Raw genomic sequence first — 23,526 nt, forward strand, 5'->3', positions numbered from 1 at the left:
CATGTGAATGGGCGTGGAAGTGGACTGTCCAGCTCCCATCAAATTTTCATATGACATCTTAATTGTAACTTCATGAGAGAACTTGAACCAGAATCACCCAGATGAGCTACTCCCAAATTCCCTGACTCATGAAATTATGAAAGAATAAATGTTGTTTTTAAGCAACTAAATTTTAGGGGAATTTGTTGCATAGCAATAGATAACTAATGCAATTCTAGAGTCATGGCATTGGGAGTGGAAAAATAGGAGACATTTCCAAAGAAGAATCAACAGTACTTGGATACTGAAAGAAGATGAAGACAAAGAATGAGTCACAGATGGCTAAAAGGTTTTATATCCAGGAGATTAGGGAAATAGTACCACCAATAACAGAGAAAAGACCATTAGAAGTAGAAATCTATTTGGAAGATGTAATACTGTAAACTGGGTTTCGGAATGTGGAAATTAAGATAATAACAAGACAAATAGTAAATATCCTATAGATAGTTACAAAATTAGGACAAACATTAGGTAAGGTGTAGGGCTGGATGGGGTACAGTGGAGAATACAACAAAGAGGTGATAATTAATAGTATAAGAATAGATATCTTTTTAAAGAAAAGAATTTGAGATCAGAAGGTCTACGTTATTTCAAGTTTACGTGTGAGTACCTAAAAATAGAGAAAAAAGTAAAAAAAATTATTGAAGCAGCCAGATAAAATAAGGTTGATAATAAAACATAGGGAAGAAGAGCAAAAGAGAAAGAAAAACTATTTTCACTTCAAAGACTGGCATAGGCATATGAAACTATTAAACAAGAGGAGAGAGAGAGAAAGGGAGGGAGCTAATCAGTTTGTTTCTTTATTTTGGGGACAGAAATCATAATGTCTTTCCCAAATGAGCCACATTTAAAGCTTTAGGAGATTAGTAATTCATTAATGAAACTGATAATGGAAGTCCTGAACAGAGAAGATAAAATCAAAATAATATCTATGGGAATAGTAATGCCATAATATAATTAAACAATTATTCCCTTTTGTGATATTTCTTTCTTAGATTTTAGCATTCAATTATCTTTTAGTGTCAAGACCTGTTTGCACCTTAAAACCCCATCAAGTGTAAACATATTTCATTTATGTAAACATTTGTTATTACAGAACTTATAAACCAGTAATCACTAAAGATGTCATTTACTATTAATTTTTGATTACTAATATTTTTATGTTCCAGTAAATATGTTCCTCCAAAATTACCATTCACTGCTGAGCTTTGGATCTTTTCTTCTGCAGTGTACTTCCCACCTTCAATTCTCAAGCCAGATCAACATTTATTCCTAAAATCTATTATATCTCTCAATATTTGAAAACTGGGTTTGAGTAATCAAAGAAGCCTTTTATTATCTTGACTTAGCTCATTAGGAAGAGTTCTACCAAAAGATGAATGGCTTTACCAATCTAGCATCACCTTGTTAATATTATCAGTAGGTACTAAAGGCCTTGAGTGATTATATCAAATAACCACAGTTACCACAGTTTCATATTTTGAGATTTACTCACATATTTTCACTAATAAAGTATTTTATTCAACTTTTTTTTTTTTTTTTTTACAATTATAGCTGATCTGGTTGGTTTAATGTCACTGGTATGTTCTTTTATATTCCTCTAAGTTGATTTAAGTCTACTCTTCTTTCTCATCTGTGCTCTCTAGTTTGATCTTTTTTTTAAAAAATAAATTTATTTATTTTTGGCTGTGTTGGGTCTTCATTGCTGTGCACAGGCTTTCTCTAGTTATGACGAGCGGGGGCTACTCTTCGTTGCGGTGCATGGGCTTCTCACTGCGGTGGCTTCTCTTGTTGCAGGGCACAGGTTCTAGGCACACGGGCTTCAGTAGTTGTGGCTCACAGGCTCTAGAGGGCAGGCTCGATAGTTGTGGCTCACGGGCTTAGTTGCTCCGCAGAATGTAGATCTTCCCAGACCAGGGCTCGAACCCATATTCCCTGCATTGGCAGGCGGATTCTTAACCACTGTGCCACCAGGGAAGTCCCCAGTTTGATCTTTTGTGTGTGTCACATGTAGGAACACTTATATTCTGTGCCCATGCCAGATCTCTGCCTCAGTTTATGTTTTGGAGGAAAATAATTCATGAGATTCATTGATTTGTCTATAATTGAAAATATATAGACAAAATATAACTACACAAATTTTCCTTCATTGAACACTTATATTAGAGGTTATTTTAAAAGCATGAAACATCTTAGAACATTTAAAATAATTTTAGTTATATGAATTCAATTTATAGGGCATATGTTATAAAAATGAAGGTGATTAGTCAAATATATTTAATCCTACATGTTAAAATATATATGTACAGAATCTAAGATGTATATAACAAAATCTAGAATATCTATAATTTTTGAAGACATTCTTTGATTTCTCTGAACTAATAATACCCTCCAAAATATGGATAATCTCACAACTCACAGGCTCTTATGTAGTAATGAGATAACTCATGAGAATCACGTGAAAATGCCTTGATAATAAAATACATATATATAGGAGTCAAGATGGTGGAGGAGTAGGAGGATGTGGCGTTCATCTCTCCCCACAAATGCATCAAGAATACATCTACAAAATGGAACAGTTCTCACAGAGTACCTGCTGTACACTAGCAGAGGACCTCGGACACCTAAAAGGACAAGAAAGATCCCCGTGTAACCGGGTAGGACGAAAGAAAGAAAAAGGGAAAAAAGGAAGAGGAGAGGAAGTGGGATGGGACCTGCACCCCTGGTGGGGAGCTGAAGGAGAGGAGAGGTTCCCGCATCTGGGGAAGCCCCCTCACTGGTGGGAAGATCAGCTGGGACTGAAGGGGAGCTTCAGGGGCTTGGAGGAGAGTGCAACAACCAGTCTATGCAGGCAGGACAGAGTGAGACCTACACAGATGGTCCTTACCACGGCCTTGTGCACCCCATCCTGAGACATGTGTCTGCCAGTGTGCACAGAGGCTGGGTGTTGGAACATGGGGTTTGGAGAGCAAACCTGGGGAGGGGACTGCTGTCGGCTGTGAGGATACAGCCAGAAGGGACGGGAATGAGGAGCTCTGCAAATGGGAATGCTCATGGAGGAAACCCAGACCAGAGAAATGAAGCACCATTGTTGAGTGACATGCAAAGGGTGGGGCCACCATTGCAGCCTCTCTCCTCATGAGCCAGCCCCTTCCTCCCAGGCACTAGGGAGGGTTCCCGCTGGAGTGGGCTCGCGTGTCCCTGGCCGCCACCTCCTCCGGCCCCTCCCTGGCTGGGCAGCCTGCTCACCCTGATGCCACCACAGGCCCCTCCTGCCTAATGGGCTTGCATGTCTCAATCACCACCCTGGCACCATCCCGCCTGCGAGCCCCACATGCCCTGATTGCCTCCTCGGCCCCCTCCTGCCTGGGAGGGCTCGTGTGCTCCAGCAGACTCGGGAGCACAGCTGGTGGGTGGCTCCCATACAGAGGTGGGGCTGAAACCACCGCTGAGTCTCAGGGGCCGTGTGACTAAGGAAGAAGAGCTGAAATCTCTCCTTGTGGCTGCACGAACCACAGATTTACACCTCTGCTGACAGCTTCGTGAATTCAGCGCCTGCAGAACATCCAAATGGACAACAAATGCTCCTGAAGCTGAGATGGGTCTGGCTTCAGCAGCTGCGGGATTTGTGGGCATGCACATGTGAGGGCTGGGCCAAGAAAGAGTCTGAGCTGCCTCCATAGCTCCCTCAATGGGCCCAGATACATGACTACTGCAGTCCTGGGACCTGACTTCAGTGGACCTGTGCTGGTGGCCTGGTGAAAGCAAAGCCTGAGAGTCACCAGGGCCAATTACTAGCATACAAGCAGGTGCCCCAGGGAATATTAATTGGCGTGAGCTCTCCTGGAGGTCCTCATTTCAGCACCAAGACCCGGCCCCACCCAATAGCCTGCAGGCTTCAGTGTTAGAACTCCTTAGGCCAAACAGCCAGCAAGACAGGAACACAGCTCCATCCATCAACAGACAGGCTGCCAAAAGTCGTACTAGGCTCAGAGCCACCCCAAAATATACCCCTTGACAGAGCCCTGCCCACCAGAAAGACAAGACCCACTGCCACCCACCAGAGGGCAGGCACCAGTCCCTCTCACCAGGAAGCCTGCATAAGCCCCTGGACCAACCTCACCCACCAGGGGACAGACACCAGGAGCAAGAGGAACTACAATCCTGCAGCCTGTAGAAAGGAGACAACAAACACAGTAAATTGGACAAAATGAGATGACAGAGAAATGTGCTGCAGATGAAGGACCAAGATAAGAACCTACAAGAACAACTAAATGAAGAGGAGATAGGCAATCTATCTGAAAAAGAATTCATAGCAATGATAGTAAAGATGATCCAAAATCTCAGAAAAAGAATGGAGGCTCAGACCAAGAAGATAAAAGAAATGTTTGACAAAGAGATAGAAGATTTGAAGAACAAACAGACAGAGATGAACAACACAATAACTGAAATGAAAAACAAACTAGAAGAAATCAATAACAGAATAACTGAGGCAGAAGAACGAATAAGTGAGCTGGAAGACAGAGTGGTGGAAATCACTGCCACAGTAGAACAGAATAAAGAAAAAAGAATGAAAAGAAATGAGGATTGTCTCAGAGACCTCTGGGACAACATTAAACACTTCAACATTTGCATTATAGGACTCCCAGAAGAAGAGAAAGAGAAAGGCCTGAGAAAATATTTGAAGAGATATTTCTCTAACATGGGAAAGGAAATAGTCACTCAAGTCCAGGAAGTGTAGAGAGTCCCATACAGGATAAATCCAAGGAGGAACACACTGAGACACATAATGATCAAACTGACAAAAATTAAATACAAAGAAAAAATATTAAAAGCAACAGGGGAAAAAGCAACAAATAACCTACAAGGGAATCCCCATAAGGTTATATACTGATTTTTCAGCAGAAACTCTGTATGCCAGAGGGAGTGGCATGATATATTTAAAGTAATGAAAGGGAAAAACCTACAACCAAGAATACTCTACCCAGCAAGGCTCATTCAGATTTGATGGAGAAATCAAAAGCTTTACAGACAAGCAAAAACTAAGAGAATTCAGCACCACCAAAACAAGCTTTGAAACAAATGCTAAAGGAACTTCTCTAGGTGGGGGCAGTGGGAGAGGCTACAACTAGAAACAAGAAAATCACATATGGGAAAGTTCACTGGTAAAGGTAAACATACAGTAAAAGTAAGAAATCATCCACACACAAATATATCAAAACCCACAACCATGAGGAGACTACAAATGCAGGAAATGGGAATTGCATTTGAAATTAAGAGACCAGCAACTTAAAACAACCTTGTATATATATAGATGGCTATATCAAAACTTCATGGGAAATGCAAACCAAAAAACTACAATAGATACACACACAAAAAAGAAAAAGCAACCCACACACAACACTAAAGATGGTCATCAAACCACAAGAGGAAAGAACAAAAGAGGAAGGGAAGAAAAAAGACCTACAAAAACAAACCAGAAACAATTAAGAAAATGGAATTAGGAACATACATATTGATAATTACCTTAAATGTAAATGGATTAAATGCTCCAACCAAAAGATACAGACTGGCTGAATGGATACAAAAACAAGACCTGTATATACGTTGTCTACAAGAGACCCATTTCAGACCTAGGGACACATATAGACTGTAAGTGAGCAGATGAGAAAAGATATTCCATGCAAATGGAAAACAAAAGAAAGCCAGAGTAGCAATACTCATAGCAGACAAAAGAGACTTTAAAATAAAGACTGTTACAAGAGACAAGGAAGGACACTACATAATCATCAAGGGATCAATCCAAAAAGAAGACATAACAATTATAAATATATATGCAACCAACATAGGAGCACCTCAATATATAAGGCAAATGCTAACAGCCATAAAAGGGGAAACTGACAGTAAAACACAGTGATAGTGGCGTACTTTAACACGCCACTTACAACCAATGGACAGATCATCCAGAAAGAAAAGCAATAAGGAAACAGGCATCTTAAATGAAACATCAGACCAGATAGACTTATTGATATTTATAGAACATCCCATCTGAAAGCAGCCGAAGACACTTTCTTCTCAAGTGCACATGGAACATTCTCCAGGATAGATCACACCTTGGGCCACAAATCAAGCCTCAGTAAATTTAAGAAATTGTATCAAGCATCTTTTCCAACCACAATGCTATGAGATTATAAATCGATTACTGGAAAAAAAAAACTGTAAAAAGCACAAACACATGGAGGCTAAATAATATGTTACTAAACAACCAATGGATCACTGAAGAAATCAAAGAGGAAATCAAAAAATAGCTAGAGGCAAATGACAATGGAAACACAATGATCCAAAACCTATGGGATGGAGCAAACGCAGTTCTAAGAGGCAAGTTTATAGCAATACAATCTTACCTCAGGAAACAAGAAAAATATCACATAAACATCCTAACCTTACACCTAAAGCAACTAGACAAAGAAGACAAACAAAACCCAAAGTTAGTAGAAGGAAAGAAATCACAAAGATCAGAGCAGAAATAAATGAAAGAGAGATGAAGAAAGCAACAGAAAAGATCAATGAAACTAAAAGCTGGTTCTTTGAGAAGATAAACAAAATTGATAAACCTTTAGCCAGACTCATAAAGAAAAAAAAGGAGAGGACTCAAATAAGTAGAATTAGAAATGAAAAAGGAGAAGTTACAACAGACACCACAGAAATACAAAGGATCATAAGAGACTACTACAAGCAACTATCATGCCAATAAAATGGACAACACAGAAGAAATGGATAAATTCTTAGTAAGGTACAATCTTCCAAAACTGAACCAAGAAGAAATGGAAAATATGAACGGACCAATCACAAGTAATGAAATTGAAACTGTGATTAAAAAACTTGAAACAAACAAAAGCCCAAGACCAGATGGCTTCACAGGTGAATTCTATCAAACATTTAGAGAAGAGCTAACACCTATCCTTCTCAAACTCTTCCAAAAAATTGCAGAGGAAGGAACACTCCCAAACTCATTCTATGAGGCCACCATCACCCTGATACCAAAACCAGACAAAGACACTACAAAAAAAGAAAATTACAGACCAATATCACTGATGAATATAGATGCAAAAATCCTCAACAAAATACTAGCAAACCAGATTCAACAGCACATTAAAAGGACCATACACCATGATGAAGTGGGATTTAGCCCAGGGATGCAAGGATTTTTCAATATATGCAAATCAATCAATGTGATACACCACATTAAGAAACTGAAGAATAAAAACCATATGATCATAAAAATTAAAACCTCCCCAAAACCCCCAAACGATCATCTCAATAAATGCAGAAAAAGCTTTTGACAAAATTCAACACCCATTTATGATAAAAACTCTACAGAAAGTGGGCATAGAGGGGATCTACCTCACCATAATAAAGGCCATATATGACAAACTCACAGCAAATATCATTCTCAATGGTGAAAAACTGAAAGCATTTCCTCTAAGATCAGGAACAAGACAAGGATGTCCACTCTCACCACTTTTATTCAACATAGTTTTGGAAGCCCTAGCCACAGCAATCAGAGAAGAAAAAGAACTAAAAGGAATCCAAATTGGAAAAAAAGAAGTAAAGCTGTCACTGTTTGCAGATGATATGATACTATACATAGAGAATCCTACAGATGCTACCAGAAAACTGCTAGAGGTAATCAATGAATTTGGTAAAGTTGCAGGATACAAAATTAATGCACAGAAATCTCTTGCATTCCTATACACTAGCAATGAAATATCAGAAAGAGAAATTAAGGAAACAATCCCATTTATCATTGCATCAAAAAGAATAAAATACCTAGGAATAAACCTATCTAAGGAGGTAAAAGACCTGTACTCAGAAAACTATAAGACACTTATGAAAGAAATCAAAGGTGACACAAACAGATGGAGAGATATACCATGTTTCTTGGATTGGAAGAATCAATACTGTCAAAATAACCACACTACCCAAAATATCTACAGATTCAATGCAATCCCTATCAAATTACCAATAGATTTTTTCACTGAATTAGAACATAAAATTTTACAATTTGTATGGAAACACAAAAGACCCTGAATAGCCAAATCAATCTTGAGAAAGAAAAATGGAGCTAGAGGAATCAGGCTCCCTGACTTCAAGCTATACTACAAAGCTACAGTAATCAAAACAGTATGGTACTGGCACAGAGACAGAAATATAGATCAATGGAACAGGATAGAAAGCCCAGAGATAAATCCATGCACCTATGGTCACCTAATCTATGACAAAGGAGGCAAGAATATACAATGGAGAAAAGACAGTCTCTTCAATAAGTGGTGCCGGGAAAACTGGACAGTTACATGTAAAAGAATGAAATTAGAATGCTCCCTAACACCACACACAAAAATAAACTCAAAATGGGTTAAAGACCTAAATGTAAGACGAGACACTATAAAACTCTTAGACGAAAACAGGAAGAACATTCTTTGACATAAATCACAGCAAGATATTTTCTGACCTACCTCCTAGAGTGATGAAAATAAAAACAAAAATAAACAAATGGGACCTAATGAAACTTAAAACCTTTTGCACAGCAAAGAAAACCATAAATGAGATGAAAAGACAGCCCTCAGAATGGAAGAAAATATTTGCAAATGAAGCAACTGACAAGGGATTAATCTCCAAAATATACAAACAGCTCAGGCAGCTCAATATCAAAAAAACAAGCAACCCAGTCAAAAAACGGGCAGAAGACCTAAACAGACATTTCTCCAAAGAAGACATACACATGGCGAAGAGGCACATGAAAAGATGCTCAGCATCACTAATTATTAGAGAAATGCAGATCAAAACTACAATGAGCTATCACCTCACACCAGTCAGAATGGCCATCATCAAAAAATCTACAAACTATAAATGCTGGAGAGGGTACGGAAAGGCTACATTGTTAGTGGGAATGTAAATTGGTACTATGGAGAACAGTATGGAGGTTCCTTAAAAAACTAAAAATAGAGCAACCATATGATTCAGCAATGCCACTCCTATATATCTGGAGATATATCTGGAGAAAACCATAATTCAAAAATACACATGCACCCCAATGTTCACTGCAGCACTATTTACAATAGCCAGGACATGGAAGCAACCTAAATGTCCACTGACAGAGGAATGGATAAAAAAGAGATGGTACATATATACAATGGAATATTACTCAGCCATAAAAAGGAAGAAAATAATGCCATCTGTAGTGGCATGGATGGACTTAGAGATTGTCATACTGAGTGAAGTAAGTCAGACAGAGAAAGACAAATATCATATGAAATTGCTTATATGTGGAATCTAAAAAAATGGTACAAATGAACTTATTTACAAAAAAGAAAGTGTCACAGTTGTAGAAAACAAACTTATGGTTACCAGGGGGGAAAGAGGAGAGGGGAGGGATAAATTGGGAGATTGGCATTGACATATACACACTACTATATATAAAATAGATAACTAATTAAGAACCTACTGTATAGCACAGGTAACTCTACTCAATACTCTGTAATGACCTATATGGGAAAAGCATCTAAAAAAGAGTGGATATATGTATATGTATAACTGATTTACTTTACTTTATATCAGAAACTAATACAACATTGTAAATCAACTATACTCCAATAAAAAATAAAAAGGAATACATGTATAACTGGGGTAAAATTACTTTTCAAAAAAGTCGTATTCCTGGGGCTTCCCTGGTGGCGCAGTGGTTGAGAATCTGCCTGCCAATGCAGGGGACGCGGGTTCGAGCCCTGGTCTGGGAAGATCCCACATGCCGCGGAGCAACTAAGCCCGTGAGCCACAACTACTGAGCCTGCGCGTCTGGAGCCTGTGCTCCGCAACAAGAGAGGCCGCGATAGTGAGAGGTCCGCGCACCGCGATGAAGAGTGGCCCCCGCTTGCCGCAACTAGAGAAAGCCCTCGCACAGAAACGAAGACCCAACACAGCCAAAAATAAATAATAAATAAATAAATTAATTAATTAAAAAAAAAAAAAAAAGTCGTATTCCTGAAGTCATAAATTGTAAAGGGCATTAATAATCTTTCTAGCCCAGACTACAAGCAGCAGACAGGGTAGTATTAAAACTACTTTGATAGACTCAAGGTAGTTAAATTCAACATTCTATGTGTTTCCTTTTGGCAAGGCATTTCACTTGATACTTCAGGGAATACAAACAAAAATAAAACACATTCACTATCAATAATGTACTGGGAGTGATCAGTTGGTGTGCACAAATTACATATACAATATAGCAAAATCCAAGCATCCAAGAAAAATATTTTATGGGTTTAGAGTAGGATAGAGTTTATAATGTTTATAAATATTTTTCAGTAAAACATATGAATAGGCACAATTAAGGAAATGTTTCTGTGTATCTACATACATGTGTATATGTGTGTGTGCACACGTAGATACACCTGTATCATAAATAGCTTCCTATCATTTCATGTCAGGTTTTGCTACAGAAGTGTACGCATATAACTTAGAAAAAGACTGTTTTCAGAGTTCTTTTGAATTTGGAATAGCAGATAATGAATTGTGGACTTGTATAAACTTTTTGAAGTCCAGAGTTTCCTCATGTATGACAAGGGAGTGTGACAGTTAATTTTATGTGTCAACTTGGCTGGGCCATGGGGCCCAGATGTTTGCTTAAACATTATTCTGGATGTTTCTATGACAGTGTTTTTGGATGAGATTTACATTTAAGTCACTGGACTTCAAGTAAAGCAGAATGCCCTTCATAATGTGGGTGGGCCTCATATAATCAGTTGATGGCCTGAATAGGACAAAAAGCTGACTTCCCCCAAGCAAGAGGGAACTCTGCAGTGGACAACTTTTGGATTGAACAGTAACACTGGCTTTTCATGTCTCCAGCACGAATGCCTGTGGGCTTGAAATGCAACTCCTTAAATCTCTAGCCTGCCAGTTTTCTCCATCAGAGTTTGGACTCACCAAGCCTCTATAATCAGTTGAGCCAATTCCTTAAAATAAACCCTTCTACAGACAGACAGACACACACACACACATACACACACACACACACACCCTATTGGTTCTGTTTCTCTGAGAAACCCTAATACAGGGGGTATAATAGCATTTATTTCATAAAGTTTTTGAGATGATTAAAGGAGTATGTAAAGTGGCAAACAGTGTGTATTCAAGAAATTACAGCTATCATAAATATACTCTTTAGATTGATGCTAAGTCTACATTATTTTATATAGTTTTGTTTTTCCATATGTAAGCACTGTGAACTGCCCAGCATCAAGAATTACATTATGACAAACACATGGTGGTGGCTTTCGACTGCATCAACTTAGTTAAGCTGGAATTATGTTTTCCAGGATTCCTTTCCCTGCCTGGTCCTAGGCTGGTGTTGACCATAAGAGAAATTTGTGCAGTAGGCTGTGAAGCTGGTGGGCACCTGGCACTGTGGCAACTCATGCACAGTTGCTGATATGTTAGGTCACTATGTTGGTGTGGGGCACCACCAGAACCCACAGCAATTCCATCTTCTGCCTCTTGGCAGATGTCCTCTTTTGGCCTCTTGGGTCATATACAGATCCATGGTGAAGGGCAACAGCTTCTCCTGCAGATCATCCATGAAAGTGGTTGGAGGTAGATGTGGTGAAAGACAGGTGAAAATAGGGTCCTTGTTTGTCCTTGTGAGTGCCCTCATCTACATCCAGGTTTCCTTCACAACCGCTGATTTAGCTGACACACAGTGACTTCAGGCTTAGCATCAGATGCAGACACAACGACACTGCATTGATTTCTCTACCAGTGCCACTGTGTAAGGCCTAATTTCCAAAATAAATCCCATATTCTATATCACCCAGAGTAGCTCTGTTCCCCTGAATAAAACCTGATACATAGAGGAACTGGTACCAGAAGAAGTTCCAGAGGAATATAACCTTATGAATGGGTACTCTAACTGTTTGTGAGTTATCTAGAATTGGTTCTATGCTTGATTAAATTTAAAGGCCAGTGGTAAAGGGGACACTGGTAATCCATGGTATGCAAAGGTAAAAGAGTTACTTAAATTATTACCTATATAATCAAGTGCCTGTACAACATGTGGTTTTGAGTGACCAAATAATCAATGACATAGAATAGTTTAGTGAATGAAGAGTATAATGCAGCTTTTAGGTACAATGGAGAACTTTGAAAATAAAAATAAAGAGGTCAGAGTTTTCAATTCTGAGCTCAAAGTCTAGATTAGGGGCCTGAAATCTACCATGACTACCCTAAAAGAAACCCTTATCTCCACTGGCTGCAAGGCTGAGTTTTCTGATAATCAAATCCAAAGTCTAATTCCATGGATGGCTGAACTACATCACAGCCTGAATTCCCAACCTTGCAGGGTCTTTTCATCCCTACAAATTGAAATGGGGACATGTGAACAGACAGACTCCAGTGAAGCTGGAGCCTTGAACCCTTAAATTCTGCAATGCCTCCTTCGCCAGTAGAAGCAGTCCTTCTACTCTGTTTGGGAAGGTAAGTCTCCTTTGCCTGAAAGGAGGCCTCACCTGAGAGGTCTGCCTTGCAAGGAGCAGGTGACTCCCTTCACGATTTACCTTACCATCATCCATCGCTTCTGTATCTACAGCCAGACTGAAGTCTAATAAGCTCTAGGAAATGAGGTACAAAACAGGACCTGCGAGGAGGCAGAATGCACTAAAATAATTATGATTTTGCCAATTTTACACATAGAGAGTATGTGTGAGAATAGATCCTAGGGGTGTTAGATTACAGCAGAAAGAATAAAACATTGGATTAAGCCACATTTACCCATATGGGCTCACAAAGCAGATATTCTAGATCCAATGAATTAGCTTGAGTATTTTGGTTTGCTTGGTCGGTTGAACAAAATCTGGATTCAAAGGTGACCTATACTGAACACTGAAATGTAAGAAGCTCCTTGTTAGAGAGTAGAGCAGGGTTTCTCAACGCTGGCGCTACTGACACCATTGGCTGGAAAATTCTTTGCTGTGCAGCGCTGTCCTGAGCACTGCATGATGTTTAACAGCATCCCTGTTCCCTGTACACTAGATGCCAATAGCATCCCTGAATGTGTCTGGATATTTTCAAGACAAATGTTCCGGGGAGGAGAGGAGGACAAAAATCATCCCCACTTGAGAATCACTGGTGTCGAGGACGTTATCAAAGGTTAGGGAGATTGGAAGGCCAGGGTAGGTATTTTAAATGTTAAAACCAATTCATCCATCCTTCAACTATGTCCCTCAGGAGGATCCAGAGGACATTCCCTTCACCAAGATGATGAGAAATATAGTCACAAGGGTTGCCCCAGTATCCCTGAAGAGCTCTGTAGTGGTTATTCTCTGTTGGACCGAAATGACAGTGGGAATTGCTACCATGGAACTGGGCTTCCTGAAGTTAAAGAAAATGATACAATTCTCAACAGCAAGGGTGATGTACTGACATTAAATCTCCAAAGAAAATGCAATTGTCATTACTGGAATGGCAGTAGAGTTGAAGTAGTAATCAGTAGAGTCTGATTTACAGAGATCTTTGGGGCTTGATAATTTTATCACTGTCACCCTAGAACTGAAATAGATGGGCAGTCTACTAAAGTCTTATTTGATTTGCAGAAATAGAAAAGCTCTAGGTCTTGTGAAAAGCAGTCTCAAATCATTGTAAGACAGTGTCATGACCCTTTAACCAATTCTCAAACTTGAATCAGTTCACAGACTCAGAGCTCTTGAATGAAGGAAGGAGCTGCAGGTTCCTTTGAAGGAACCTTTTATACATCCATATATACTTCCTCCTGGCCTTCCCCTAAGAAGGACCTGTGAAGAGCAGGCAGGGTAACCATGCAATGGGGAAGGGGAAATTCAGACACTTTCAGGATTACTGGACACTTGCTGAAATGACAAATTCCTGGAGACCCCAAATACCACTGTGGTCCACCAACCAGAGAGGTTAATGTAGGTCAGGTCATCAAAGGAGTTTTGGCTTGAGTTGTCTCACAGTGGGCCCAGGGTGTCCATAATCCTACCCTGTGGTTATCTCCCTGGTTCTGAGATGCATAACTGGAAGAGACATATTGAGCAACTAACTGGCAAAATCTCTACATTGGTTCCCTAACCAGTGAAGTAAGGGCTATTATGATAGGAAAGTCCAAGTAGCATTTGATGAACTATAGTGAGTACAGGAAGAGTAGAATAAATGCTGGATTTTTTGTTTTATCTTCTTTTCAGAAAGAGTTGTTTCTATAACATCTTCCAAAGGTAACCAACGAATTTTTTCTTTATGTAATATCATTCTGAAGTCACAGACTTTTAATATACTTGGTATATTGCAATTTACTGCAGATATTCTTTTTGATGCTCAAACTGTCACCACGTGGGTCAGTGGGAGCTTCCTCAAGTTGGCTCCTGGGTCCTTTTAATCTTGATACCTTCCTAGCCTTTTGCTACCACAGGGTGTTTTCCAGGCTCATCTTGTACTTTCCTATCCCAGATCTGTAATCAGTCATTCATCTAAGGAGTCCTGGTTTCTTTTAGGATACCTCATTGCATCTGAATACTGGTCACTGTATCTAGGTCCTTTTAGTGGACAAAGCTAGGAAATATATATTTTAAAGAGTAAAACACATCATAAGTTCATATACTAATATTTCCAATTTCAATTTAGAATTATAAGTTTTATTTAATTTCTTTGAGTTTTTTCTCCTTATGATGAAAATCTTGGTTCTTAAAGACATTTATATAATTACTCATTTGCTTTATTCTATAATTATAAGTTTCACAGTAATAATACCAATGTTATTGCTAACAAAGACTACTAAAAACATTTTATAATTTTTTTGCATTTCCTTTTATCCTTAGGATTAATCTCACTAGGGTATACAGTCTAATTACTGTGTTAAATGTCATGTGAAATAACTCACCTGCATAGTTACGCCATCAACTTCCTACAGAATTGTTGATTTATTAAATTTTACTTTCAATTTTTAGGTATTGTTTTTAAAATTTGATTTAATTAAAAATAATTATATAGGGACTTCCCTGGTGGCAAAGTGGTTAAGAATCTGCCTGCCAATGCAGGGGACATGAGTTTGATCCCTGGTCCGGGAAGATCCCACATACCGCGGAGCAACTAAGCCTGTGTACCACAACTACTGAGCCTGCGCTCTAGAGCCCGTGAGCCACAACTACTGAGCCCATGTGCCATAAGTACTGAAGCCAACGCGCCCTAGAGCCCACGTGCTGCAACTACTGAAGGCTGCACACCTAGCGCCTGTGCTCTGCAACAAGAGAAGCCACGGCAATGAGAAGCCCACGCACCCCAACAAAGAGTAGTCCCGACTTGCCACAACTAGAGAAAGCCCGCGCACAGCAACGAAGACCCAATGCAGCCAAAAACAAATAAAAAACAAAAAACATTATATAAACATTTATATAGTTTCAAAGTCAAGCCTACAAATCTATAAAACAAGGTTCATTTAAAGAAGTCTAGTCTTCATCCTTAAAAAAGCAGAATGTGCGCGTGTGTGTGCGTCTGTCTGAACGTAGTGTATATATAGCATGTTTGTATATATATGTACACACACACACTCAAATGCCCTCCCTGCCAATGGTAGAATACTATACACACTATATACTACTTTTTTTTTTCACTTAATATGTTTTGGATACTCCTCCATGTGCTAGTATTTTGACTGGGATTACACTGACTCTACATATAGTCAGGGTGGGGAGTGTTAACAAATTTATAATACTGAGTATTCTGATCAATTAACATGATCTCTACTTACTTAGGTCTTCTTTAATTAGTTTTATTTTTCATTATTTATTTTATTTTATTTTTTAAAATTAAAAAAAGTTTTTTAAAAATTACTTTTAATATCCTAGTTTTCATATAGAAGTCTTATACCTCATTTGTTAAATTTATTCCTGGGCATTTGATATATTTTGATGCATTGTAAATTTTACTATTTTTAATGTTTTATTTTGAAATGTTTGTTGCTGGTATGTATGTAGAAACACAATTGGTTTTTGTATGTTCACCTAATACTCTGTCTATGAATTATTTTGGATTTTCTACATATACAGTTATGCTGTCTGTGAAGAATGACTATTTACTTTCTTCTTTTCCAGTTTATATACCTTTTATTTATTTTTCTTGCCATAGTGCACTAGATTAGGACTTCTGGTACAAATACTAACAGAAGTGGCAACAGTGGTCTTCTTTGTCATCTTCCCAATCTTCAAAGGAAAGTTATTAACACTTTATTTTATTTTATTTTGCTGTTAGGAATAATGTTTACAATAGATGCCTTTATAAAATTAAGGAAATTCTATTCCTAGTTTGCTAAGAGATATATTCAAAAATCATAAATGGATAGATATTAAATTTTCTCAAATACCTTTTCTGTATCTATTGAGAAGACGTTATGATTTTTCTCTTTTAATTAGTTAATTAATAAGTTAATGTGGTAAATTACATCAATTTATTTTCTAATACTTTAATAGTTTTGCATTCCTGGGATAAAGTCAAACTGGTAATAATTTTTTTGTTAGTTATTTAATGCTCTTAGTAGATGCTTTTTATAATTCATGTAACTTTTTTAGTCGTGGTAGAGGGCAGGTCCAAATTTCCTACTTCACCATTAAATGGAAGCAAAATTTTTTCTTTTCTCTTAAATTCATTCTAAATACATTTTCATTCCAGCATTCCACCAAAACTGTTCTTACCATAATTAACAAGACCACCACAGAGTGCCAAACTGAAAGGTTCATTAGAAACTTCATTCTTAAAGGGCACACACAAAATCTTATGTGCACCAGGACCCAGGGCAAAAGCAGGAGCTTTTGATAGGAGCCTGGGCCAGACTTACCTGTTCGTCTTGGAGAGTCTCCTGGAGAGGTAGGGATGGCTGTGACTCATCCTGGGGACATAGACACTGGTGGCAGCCATATGTAGAAGCTATATACTGTGTGGACACTGATGCTTGTGGCTGCCGTCTCGAGATCCTCCCTCTAGCTCATTAGTGCCAAGACCTGCTACCACCAAACAGCCTGTAGGCACCAGTGTTGGGACGCCTCAGGCCCAACAATTAACTGGGTGGAGACACAGCCCATCCATCAGCAGACAGGCTGCCTAAAGACTTCCTGAGCCCACAGTTGCGCCTAGACATGGCTCTGCCCACCAAAGGACCAAGACCCAGCTCCACCCACCACTGAGCAGGAATTGGCCCTGCCCTCCAGGAAGCCTGCACAAGCCTCTAAACCAGCATCACCCAGAGGGGGTAGACACCAGATGCAAGAAAACCATGATCCTGCAGCCTTCACACCCAGCCCATGCACAGCAGGCCAAGGCAAGCTTCGGAACACCACAATCCCCCATAACTAACTATGTCAGGAACCAGCCCCTGCTCACCAGCAATCTGACACCAGCTCTGGGATCCTTGGGCCCTGCAGCCAGACTCCAGGACCTGGCTCTGCCTGCCACTGGTACAGCATTAACCCCAGGACCTGGCATCACCAACCATTGGGCAAGCAACAGCCTGGAGTCTTCTAGACACTGACTCTGCCCACCAGCGAGCCAGCAGTAGCCCAGAGCCCGCTAGGGTTCTGCAACGAGCTGCTTCGTGACCAGGTCTCACTAACCAGTAGCCAGCAGCATCCGCACAAGGTAGGGCCTGGCAACCAACCAGGCTAGGGGACAACAAGCCTACCAGACTGCCCACATGGTCAGCCTGCCACAACTGAAGGACACACGCAGACCTCTTAGGGGGAACCCATAGAATGTAGAGCTTGGGCAACAAGAGGGGAGTGTGTTGCTGGGACGCATAGGACACTTCCTACAAAAGGCCACTTCTCCAAGGTTGAGAAGCGTAACTAACCTACCACATACATAAAAATACGAATAATATGAATAGCAACTTAGGCAAAATGAGGCAGCAGAGGAATATGTTCCAGACAAAGGAAGAGATAAAATCCTGGAAGAAGAAATAAGTAAAGTGGAGATAGGCAATTTACCCGAGAAAGAGTTCAAAGTAATGATCATAAAGATGATCAAAGAACTTGGGAGAAAAATGGATGCACAGAGCAAGAAGTTAGTAGTTTGTAACAAAGAGTTAGAAAATATGAGGAACAAACAACCAGAGATGAAGACTACAACAACTGAAATGAAAAATACACTAGAAAGAATTAACAGGAGACTACATGATGAAGAGCAACGGATCAGAGAGCTAGAAGACAGCGTAGTGGAAATCACTGCCACTGAACAGAAAAAGAAAAAAGAATGAAAAGAAATGAGGACAGTTTAAGAGACCTCTGGGACAACGTCAAGCACACTAATATTAGCATTTCAGGAGTCCCAAGAAGAAGAATAGCGAGAGAAAAGGCCTGAGAAAATATCAGAAGTCATAATAGCTGAAAATTTCCCTAACCTGGGAAAGGAAACAGTCCCCCAAGTCCAGGAAGTGCAGAGAGTCCCAAAAAGGAACATACCAAGAACACTGTAATTAAAATGACAAGAATTAAAGATAAAGAGAGAATATTAAAAGCAGAAAGGGAAAAGAAACAAACAACTTACAAGGGAATGCCCATAAGGCTATCAGCTGATTTTTCAGCAGAAACTCTGCAGGTGAGTAGGGCGTGGCACTATATATTTAAAGTGATGAAAGGAAAAAAACTTACAACCAAGAATACCCAACAAGGCTCGCCTTCAGATTTGACAGAGAAATCAAAAGCTTTACAGACAAACAAAAGATAAACTTCAGCACCACCAAACCAGCTTTCCAACAAATGTTAAAGGAACTTCTCTAGGAGAAAAAGAAAAGGCCACAACTAGAAACAAGAAAATTACTGAATGGAAAACTCACCAGTAAAGGCAAACATACAGTAAAGGTAGGAAATCATCCACACACAAAGCTAGTAGGAAGGTTAAAGACAAAAGTAGTAAAATTATCTATATCCACAATAAGTAGTTAAGAGATACTCGAAAAAATTAGATGTAAAATATGACATCGAAAATAGTAATCATGAAGGGAAGAGAGTACAAATACAGGGTTTTAAAATGCATTTGAAATTAAGAGATCGGCAATGTAAAACAATGTAAAACTGCTTTATATATAAAGCAGTACCTATACTGCTTTACAAAAACCTCATGGTAACCGCAAAACAAAAATCTATAACAGACATATACACAAAAAAGAAAAAGGAATCCAAACATAACACTAAAGATAGTAATAAAGTCACAAGAGAAGAGAACAAAAGAAGAAAGGGAAAGAAAAGGCCTACAAAAACAAGCCCCAAACAATGAACAAAATGGCAATAAGAACATACATATCAATAATTACCTTAAACGTGAATGGACTAAATGTTCCAACCAAAAGACACACAGTGGCTGACTGGATACAAAAAAAGACCTGTATATATGCTGCCTACAAGAGACTCACTTCAGATCTAGAGACACACACAAACTGAAAGTGAGGGGATGGGAAAAGGTATACCACGCAAATGGAAATCAGAAGAAACCCAGAGTAGCAATACTTATATCAGATAAAATAGGCTTTAAAATAAAGACTGTTGGAAGAGACAAAGAAGGACAATACATAATGATCAAGGGATAAAAATCAAGAAAAAGATATAACAACTATAAATATATACGTACCCAACATAGGAGCACCTAAACACATAAGGCAAATATTAATGGACATAAAAGGAGAAATTGACAGTAATACAATAATAGTGGGGGACTTTGATACACCACTTACATCAATGGACAGATCATCCAGACATAAAATCAATAAGGAAATCCTTGCCTTAAAAGACACATCAGACCAAATGAACTTAATTGATATATATAGAGAGAGTATTCCACCTGAAAGCAGCAAAATACACATTCTTTTCAAATGCAAATGGAACATTCTCCAGGATAGATCACATGCTAGACCAGAAAACAAGCCTTGATAAATTTAAGAAAATTGAAATCATATCAAGCATCTTTTCTGACCACAAAGCTATGAGACTAGAAATCAACTACAAGGAAAAAACTGTAAAAAACACAAACATGTGTAGGCTAAACAATATGCTACTAAACAAGCAATGGATCATTGAAGAAATCAGAGAGGAAATAAAAAAAAGAGACAAATGAAAATGAAAACACAACAATCCAAAACTTATGGGACACAGCAAAACAAGGTGTAAGAGGGAAGTTTATAGTGATACAGGCTTACCTGACATTTTTCCAAAGAGGAAATGCAGATGGCCAACAGGCACATGAAAAGATGTTCAACATCACTAATCATCAGGGAAATGCAGATCAAAACTACAATGAAATATCACCTCATACATGTCAGAATGGCTACTATCAAAAACAACACAAATAACAAATGGTGGCAACGATGTGGAGAAAACGGAACCCTCATACGTTGCTGGTGGGAATGTAAACTGGTGCATCCACTGTGGAAAACAGTATGGAAGTTTCTCAAAAGCTAAAAATAGAACTACCATGGGACCTGGCAATTCCACCCTTGGGTATATATACGAAAAAAAAAAAACCCCACTAATTTGAAAAGATGCATGCACTCCAACGTTCACAGCAGCATTATTTACAATTGCCAAGACAAGGAAGCAACCTAAGTGTCTATCAATAGATGAATGGATAAAAAAAGATGTGGAGTATATACACAATGGAATACTACTCAGCCATAAAAAAGAAACTAGTGAATATAACAAAAAAGAAGCAGGCTCACAGATATAGAAAACAAACTAGTGGTTACCAGTGGGGAGAGGGAAGGGGGGGAGGCTCAGTATAGGGGTAGTGGATTAAGAGTTGCAAACTATTAGGTATAAAATAAGCAAAAGGATATATTGTACAACACAGGGAAAATAGCCAATATTTTATAATAACTATTATATAAATTAAATAAAACCTTTAAATATTGTGAATCACTATACTGTACACCTGTAACATATAATATTGTAGAGCAAATATTCTTCAATTAAAAAAATAATAAAACGCAAAAAAAGCCCACAAACCTTAATGGTTAGGACTATATTGTCTTCACATGAGTTGCCTAAATTTGAAACCAGGATCTGTCACTTCATTAGCTATGTGACCTTGAACAAGTTCCTTAACCTCCCTCAGTCTCAGTTTATCTGTAAAATGTAAGCATCACCTATTTTTATCACTTACTCTTTTTGAATTTTTTTTTTTAACCATTCTGTCCTGATTCTTGTTTGCCTCGATATTTTTTCTCAGTCTCAGTGGAATTTTCATCTCTCCAAACTAATTTTCAGAACTTAGTCCTCGGATAGCTTAATTTCCCTATCCAGACTTCGTTTCTATACCTTCTCATTCCATGACTTTAAAAATCATGTGTATGTTAATGATTTCCAAATATACAGCTCCTGTTGCAATATTTTTCCTGAACTCCAAACTTATGTATCCAACTAACAAGTTGATATTCTGACTTAAATGTCTTTTAGGTGGCTCATACTTAACACGGCCCAAAGCAAACTTTAAAAAAAAATGATTTTCAGTCCTTCAAAACTTAATCCAAGTTACCATCATTTTTTACTTGGATTATTACAGTACTGGTTTGCCTTCTCTCTTCTTCTACCCTTGACCCTCTCCAGTCTATTCGTCACACAGCAGTCAAAATGATCTGTCGAACATTTAACCCTGATTATATCATTTTGCTAAAAGCCCTTCATAGCTTCCCATTTCATTCGTCATAAATGTTCAAGTTCTTTCTGCATGGGTCAGCAAATTCTTAAAGGGCCAGAGAACAAATATTTTAGGCTTTGCAGGCCAAATAGATTTTGTTGCAACTACAGAACATTACTATGCTATATCTATATGCAAATAGTATTAAGATTATAAACTGCTATGTCCAACAAAAATCATTGTATTTTCTGAAGTATGCATAAAATTTATAAAACAAACAGTATTAGTTTGGTTTATAATGCTTAATATTTTTCATAGTAGTTTAATAAATATTTGCTGAATAAAATATATAAGTACAAGGCCCAGATTTATATATTTTTACAAAAAAGATTATGGCAATAACATTAAACTAAAAGTTAAATAATTTCTTCTGTAAAATGTATCAAACAATTAATAGTGGACTTACTTTAGACTACTGATTCTAATTTCCGAACTCTCAGTGAGTTTCTTCATTTCTTCTTTCCACCTACAGGCTGCCTTCTGCTGAGTTGCTAAGAGATGCCTCAGTTCAACTGTGGAATTTCGATTACTGTCTTCCATCTCTCTTAACTGAACTTCAAACCCATGTTCCTTTATTGAAAATTCATGCTCCATCGTACTGATCTAAGGAATAAAATGAACACAGTATTTTTTCTTTTCTGTTTTTCTAGGAGATATAATGATCAATGATATATACAAAAGGAATCATTTTTTGTGTTTGCGGCATAGAAATATTTGGATGAGAAACCTATACAAAAATTAAGTTTATAATTTGTCTCCATCACAGATGAAGACTTATCCTATTTTATAACATAAATTTAATGAAACCAGAATTATGATGGACTACAAATTTTTCACCACTTTCCCCAACACCTTAAATGCCAGTAGGAAAAAAGTATACTATCTGAAATAAAGCTGCTCTCATCATCTACTTTTACTTTTGTTGCCAGAATCCACAGAAAATATTCATGCTCTCAGTAACTGAGAGTTGGGTTTAAACGGAAGCCATTTATGTTTTTAAAACACAAGAAGTGTTCATTGGTTTATTACAAAGGATACAACTCCCGCACAGTCAAATAGAAGAGACACACTGAGCAAGGTATGGATGTAGGGGGAGTGTGGAGCTTCCACGCCCTCTCCAAGTATGCCATCCTCCCAGCACTCTGATGTGCTCATGAGAAGCTCATTTTAGAAGCTCCTCAAGTCACTTTTGACTTACATACTAAAGTTCAGATTGTCTTTCAAAGGGCAGGAATTCCTCTACCACTTCAGTTACAGTATAAATAAACAATGTATTTTGTTTTTCAGGAAAAGACTACAGTGATTTTCAGAAACTCATATGGAAATGTCTTCAGTTATTTATGTCATTATAGTAAAAATACCTTAATGCAGAATGAACATACAAATAAATGCTCTTTGGATACCCTAAAAGCTTTCTCAGCTGGGTTCAGGGAGAGAATTAACCCTAATGACCTAAAGTACCCAGTGTATGTAGTGAACTGTCTGCTTTTGTATGCAGCTAGAATGAAACTACCTATTACCATACTTGGGGCAACTGAGGAAATAGTTAAATAGTTACAAGAACAATTTCTTTGGTGCACTCTCAGGCCATCTTTATCTTGCTACACTAAAGAAATATCATAAAGAATACCTATCTTGTGATATTCTAATGTGCTTTAAAAATGGTCACAGCTGGAATGACTTCTAGTGATTGATTAAATATGGCTGCTTTTAAACTCAAAAAAGAATGAATAAGGAACTCGATTT

General features: G+C 38.2%; 1 protein-coding gene across 2 annotated transcripts in view; it reads right to left on the reverse strand.

Moving 5' to 3' along the window:
* The window catches only part of SCLT1 (sodium channel and clathrin linker 1), a 237,467-nt gene that overhangs the window by 45,606 nt on the left and 168,335 nt on the right, over positions 1–23,526 (reverse strand). For both annotated transcript variants that reach the window (XM_057547507.1, XM_057547506.1), the window contains exon 18: positions 22,187–22,383. In XM_057547507.1, coding sequence (XP_057403490.1) covers positions 22,187–22,383 — 197 coding nt within the window. The remainder of the gene's footprint in view (positions 1–22,186; positions 22,384–23,526) is intronic.

The sequence above is a fragment of the Balaenoptera acutorostrata genome, chromosome 5 (assembly GCF_949987535.1).
Source record: "Balaenoptera acutorostrata chromosome 5, mBalAcu1.1, whole genome shotgun sequence".
In the NCBI taxonomy this organism is placed as follows: domain Eukaryota; kingdom Metazoa; phylum Chordata; class Mammalia; order Artiodactyla; family Balaenopteridae; genus Balaenoptera; species Balaenoptera acutorostrata.